General features: G+C 40.7%; 1 protein-coding gene across 1 annotated transcript; it reads right to left on the bottom strand.

Annotated features, from left to right (window-relative positions):
• Positions 1-2311: 2311 nt before the first annotated feature.
• Positions 2312-4040, bottom strand: LOC118404093 (zinc finger protein 248-like). Its single transcript, XM_035803052.1, has 2 exons — positions 3979-4040; positions 2312-3099 (listed from the first exon to the last, which is right to left on the bottom strand). Exon 2 carries the CDS (start codon positions 3090-3092, stop codon positions 2406-2408), a length of 687 nt encoding a protein of 228 aa, XP_035658945.1. The 5' UTR covers positions 3093-3099; positions 3979-4040; the 3' UTR covers positions 2312-2405.
• Between the last annotated feature and the right edge of the window lie 1848 nt (positions 4041-5888).

Below are 5888 nucleotides of genomic sequence, written 5' to 3'. Positions count from 1 at the left end.
AACTTATAACAACATCACTACTATTTAAAGAATACTCAACACTAAATAAACAAGTTAGGAACAAATAACGTGTGGGTTAATATAAACAAATTTGATATGTAACAAAATCTAACAATATACAATTGCATGGTTCTACGATATAAATAGGCAACCTAGCAACATCTGAAATCAACTGACAAATACTCAGAAGGATTGATATTGATAATTTTCCCAGTGAACCTGAACAACAAAGTAGGTAAGATACCCAATACAATACCCCGACGAAATGTAAAAAAAAAGTACTAATATCTACAAAGTATGTTGACGTTAGCATGAAATACTTTAAATTCACTACTATCGGGCTACAGTCTGTCACTGACTGCCATACCGTTAACATGGGTGCAGGGCAGGGCTAAGACACTGTAGAATAGAGTATCAAATAGTCTCTTTGACATAATTATAAAATCTAGAAACAATAGATAAAGACTTTTACTTAGTTTGGTGGCACATAAAGATGGGGTATTTTTGCTTCCCCTAAACAGGAAATAAAGAAAGTAATGAGTCTGATAGGGAAACAGCCTGTTAGCGAAACATTGGCTGGTGGTCAGACTGTATCAGTAAGTCTGGTCTAACTCCAAGATTACAAAGAAGGCACCATGATTACAAGTTCTCCATATTTATAGGAACACAAGCCAACTGTCAATGGAAAGCTGTGTAAGTCATGAGCCACGAGTGCCCCTTGAAACTAGGGCATTTTTGTATGATATTTCTAAGCTGTGAGTTCAAATTTGAAACTGAAATCCCTTATTTACGATACTACATGTAGTATGAAGATGATAACAGTTGGTAGCAGCGGCTTGAGAACATATAGATTTTGTTATTTCTGAAATTCAGCCCTTGCTTAGACAATGGTAAAGAACAACATTGCACTGAATTCAAAATAATGGAAAATCTTGGCAATACTCCGTGTCAGATCTTTCTACCATCAAAACTTTTTACAATTTTTTATTTACTTGAAGTTTACCAAAAAAACAAGGCTCATGGAGCCACTAATGCGTTTTGGGCATGGAACGCTCGAATAGTCGCACTGGTCACATTTGTAGGGATTTTCACCTGTATGAGTTCTCATATGGCTGGATAAGTGAGACTTTTGAGCTGTCCTGTACCCGCACTCCCCACACATGTAGGGAACACTACTGTGAGACAACATTAAAAACAAATCACATAAGAGTCAATAGAGTTGACTTTGTACTTATTTTACTTCCTTATTTACGCTTATGAGTTATGCTCTTATACATCAGTTATGATATTCACTGAAATTACATTTCATTTCACAGAAGCTAACTTTTATTAAACTTCCTTATTTTCACTAATCGGTTATATTTTTACATATCAGACATTGGTAACTGAAACAACAATTTATACGACAAAATCTCGCTTAACATGACAAGTCGCCACGTAGTCCCCAATTTCTCCATATGTACTCGGCCACTCAAAGTAGAGATCATTTTCCCAGCGTACTATCAAAGACGACTTTCCCGCGAAGGGTGTCTTATTCTGGACATCTTTAAAACTCTAATCTGACTCAAGTGTCTGTCAGCATAACCGTCATTCTCAGCAAACTCAATACAACTAAATGACAAAGGATATTCAAAAGACGTTCGCCTTATAAGAAAGAAGAAGAAAAGGGATCTAGAACTTTGAAAACAAGCGACATCACTACAGCATACGCACGTTCGTAACTTTGAGATGCCCTTTTCTAAAAAAAATGGAATAGGACGTGCAGTTTTCTTCTCAAATGAATGTTGCATATACATATGGCATTACAGCTACTAGTGGATGATTTCTGTCGCTATTACGCATTCAGAGATTATCATGAATGTACAGCTAGATGATATATAACACTGGTACGCTATCGGTGCAGATAAAGGAGTTTTTGCAGATGTTCTAAATCACACTCCTCAATAATGTGTTGGTTGTACAAAGAAGATTTTTGTGTGCTGCAGAATATAGTCGCACTGGTCACATTTGTTGAGTTTTTCACCTCTATGAATCCTCATATGTTCAGCAAGGTAGTCTTCCGAGCTGTCCTGCAGCCACATTCCCCACACATGTAGGGCTTTTCATTACTGTTTGTGTTGTCTAAGATGTCGGTCCAAATTGCCTTTCTCTGCTGCAGAATAGTCACACTGGTCACATTTGTAGGGCTTTTCACCTGTATGAGTTCTCATATGGCTGGATAAGTGACACTTTTGAGTTGTCCTGTACCCGCACTCCCCACACATGTAGGGTTTATCACCAGTGTGCATGGCTAGATGTTGGTTCAAGCTGGACTTACGTGCAGCAGAATAGTCACACTGGTCGCATTTGTAGGGTTTTTCACCAGTATGAGTTCTCATATGTCGAGATAATGTAGACTTCAGAGTTCACCTGTACCCACACTGCCCACACATGTAGTGTTTGTCACCAGTATGTTTGGCTAGATGTTGGTCCAAAGTGCATTTCAGTGCTGCAGAATAGTCACACTGGTCACACTTGTAGGGCTTGTAACCTGTATGAGTTCTCATGTGTATGTATAGGTTAGATTTTCGAACTGTCCTGTACCCACATTCCCCACACATGTAGGGCTTCTCACCTGTGTGTTTGGCTAGATGTTGGTCCAAATAACATCTCCTTGCTGTAGAATAGTCACACTGGTCACACTTGTAAGGTTTTTCACCGGTATGAGTTCTCATATGTTGGGATAAATTAGACTTCTGAGCTGTCCTATAGCCACACTCCCCGCACAAGTAGGGTTTGTCACCAGTGTGTTTGGCTAAATGATAATCCAACTGACATTTCTTTGCTGTAGAATACTCACACTTGTGACACTTGTAGGGTTTTACGTCTGTATAAGTTAACATATGTCGGGATAAGCTAGACTGCCAAGCTGTCCTGTACCCACACCCTCCACACATGTAGGATTTCTCACGGGTTTTTGCTTCCGTTTGACTAACCGAACTGGCTTTGCTCGCTATTGGCTGGTCTTTGGTTTTACTCGTATCCCGGTCGCATGAACCTTCGGTAGGAGACCCATCACAGACGTTCTGAGACCCAGCACCTGCCTCTGCCATGTCGAACCTAATGGAATAGAATGAAATAGACCAAGGACGTTAAAAATTTACCTCCTTGAATAGACGAATCGAAAGTAGATAATTGAAAGCAAACACATAACGTTTACCTTTACATGGTGTCGTCTAAGGAGCTATTTACCATTAGGTGTTGTTTTCTTTTTCTGTTTGTTGTCTTTTTGTAATTAACAAATATAATTATTATTTTTCCAATATAACGTTACTACTCACGTTCACTATATAGTGACAGGACTTTTCAGGTGATAAAGATGATGCGATAAGTACTTAATTTCCAAGAAGGGCGTAGTTTTTTTTATCGTCACAAAATTTACAGCTGTGTTATTTTAGCTCCGAGCATTTTGTGATTGGCTACAGCTTACAGCAAATCACCCCTTATTAAAGCGCCACCCGTTTTACAGTAGACTCTCCCAATGACCTAAGTAACCCCAGCGGTATCTTGGGTAGATTTAATTGTAGCCTTTAGCGGGTAGACTAGCCGGTTAAGACAAGACCTCTATAATCTTACACAAACACATATGAATTATGAATTTCATAATCTAGCCCTTCAAGCTCTGTCCTTACTGTATAAATACTTGATACATGTGACCGAACACCACAGGTTGTCTGCTACACCTCCAGTAACCATGGTGACAGCTGCCTGGTCACTTCATTGTTTGTTTGGAGAGGATTTAAAGAGAAACGGATCAAAAACAAATTATATTTTCCTTTGTTTCCGTGAAGGTAAAGATGCCCCCCTCCCCATCCCCATTTTCGTCGCCCCGTAAAGTCTTACATTTCTGTCTAATGTAGCCCACATGCCATAGAAATGACCTCTACCCCCTATAGTTCATAATAATACAGTTCTTTTGTACGTAAATCTCGTTCTTACCTGCTTCCAGTGATGATTATTACCGCCACACAATCCTCCTGCAAACGCTATCTGGAGGGGATCCGCAGGTCAATCCGCCATGCAAATTGATGGTGGTCGATTATAGTTCAGGGCCTAAAACTTCAAGATTTTTTTCCTGGTCAAATGGGTAGAAATCCTGGCAGTTTTTATGTGGGTGTGACAGGGGAGGGTTTCTACTTTGTGATTAGGGCCAAAAAGCTGAGTTTGTGTGGTTTTCAGGGGGTATAAAGTTGGGACTTTTTTGTCCTAGCACATGGCCTCCTCACTGGGTTGTGGTGCGGTTTTGAGGTCATGGGTCAATCTTTCAGTTTCCCGGAAGTTCTCACCGTTAGATTCATGCTGAAATGTGGTTTTTCGGATAGCTGAGATGTCGGGCTTTCATATGAGGGTATGTTTGTGTGCCAGTAACGTCAGATAGTTGAGTTACTAACAGTTGCTTTCTCCTCTTTTTTTGTATAGGAACCCATTGTTTAGAGGCTGCAAATTGAATCACCTGCGGATACCCTGAAGTGTTCCAGGTATCACCCTGCCCTCCCCCTTTTTAGCTATTTTGGGGCTGAATACACCTCCATATGTGTGAAATATGGTCCCAGGGGACATGCCATGCTAAATTTGTTGAGAATTTCCTATATTTTAGCTGTTTTTAGTTCACTGGTGTGCTAAAGGGCACTGCTTATAATGGAAATTGCCATTGGTGTAAAATGACTTGAGAGGGAGGATGGACTCTAGAGTCTATCACTCTTCCATTTGACCTGTATTCTATTGGCAATTGCGAAAGTGAATTATGAATAGTCCAAAAGAGTTCGGTTGGACTTGAACCACGTTACTTGGCAACGTCCCAGGGGAGGAGCCGCGAAAGCGGTCCAGCTCATGGATACAGGAGGTGTGTTTCTATGCCCCATTATCTTGTGTTTTGCTAACTTTTTGGGGATGTTAGCATGATGTTAGCATGTGGCAGGTACCATGACAGCATACCAGAGTCTGTCAGTGCCATTTTCAGCACAAAAGATAAAGAAAGTGGTGTGTGCATTGAGTGAAATTGGCTTTGACCTACTTTTATTAAATGCCCAGCACACACCTTCTGAAAGTCCCTACAAAGCCTCTGAAACAACACTTCATGACCAAATTTCAGGTCTCTGTCATTGTAGAGGCAGTCTCTGTGTGTCAGAGTGACTACCTTTTGGCATTTCTTGGCCTACATATGCCAGGTTTCTTGAAAACAGCTCTTGATATATATGCCCTGCCCCCCCCCCCCTTCAGACTCTGATGGCAGCCATGATACCTGTTATAAAAGTGAGTCCCAGGGGAGTATAAATCATTGAAATTCTTTCATACTTTGGATAATATGTGACAACCCCTGTCTCCATTGTATGATAAAACTTTTTTTGTAAAAATCTGAACTTGGGCTCTGTGAAGGGGATCCGCAGGTCAATCCGCCATGCAAATTGATGGTGGTCGATTATAGTTCAGGGCCTAAAACTTCAAGATTTTTTTCCTGGTCAAATGGGTAGAAATCCTGGCAGTTTTTATGTGGGTGTGACAGGGGAGGGTTTCTACTTTGTGATTAGGGCCAAAAAGCTGAGTTTGTGTGGTTTTCAGGGGGTATAAAGTTGGGACTTTTTTGTCCTAGCACATGGCCTCCTCACTGGGTTGTGGTGCGGTTTTGAGGTCATGGGTCAATCTTTCAGTTTCCCGGAAGTTCTCACCGTTAGATTCATGCTGAAATGTGGTTTTTCGGATAGCTGAGATGTCGGGCTTTCATATGAGGGTATGTTTGTGTGCCAGTAACGTCAGATAGTTGAGTTACTAACAGTTGCTTTCTCCTCTTTTTTTGTATAGGAACCCATTGTTTAGAGGCTGCAAATTGAATCACCTGCGGATACCCACCT

The sequence above is a fragment of the Branchiostoma floridae genome, chromosome 17 (genome assembly GCF_000003815.2).
Source record: "Branchiostoma floridae strain S238N-H82 chromosome 17, Bfl_VNyyK, whole genome shotgun sequence".
In the NCBI taxonomy this organism is placed as follows: Eukaryota; Metazoa; Chordata; class Leptocardii; order Amphioxiformes; family Branchiostomatidae; genus Branchiostoma; species Branchiostoma floridae.
The sequence above is the reverse complement of the archived record's forward strand: the minus strand, read 5'-3'. Positions and strand labels throughout refer to the sequence as shown.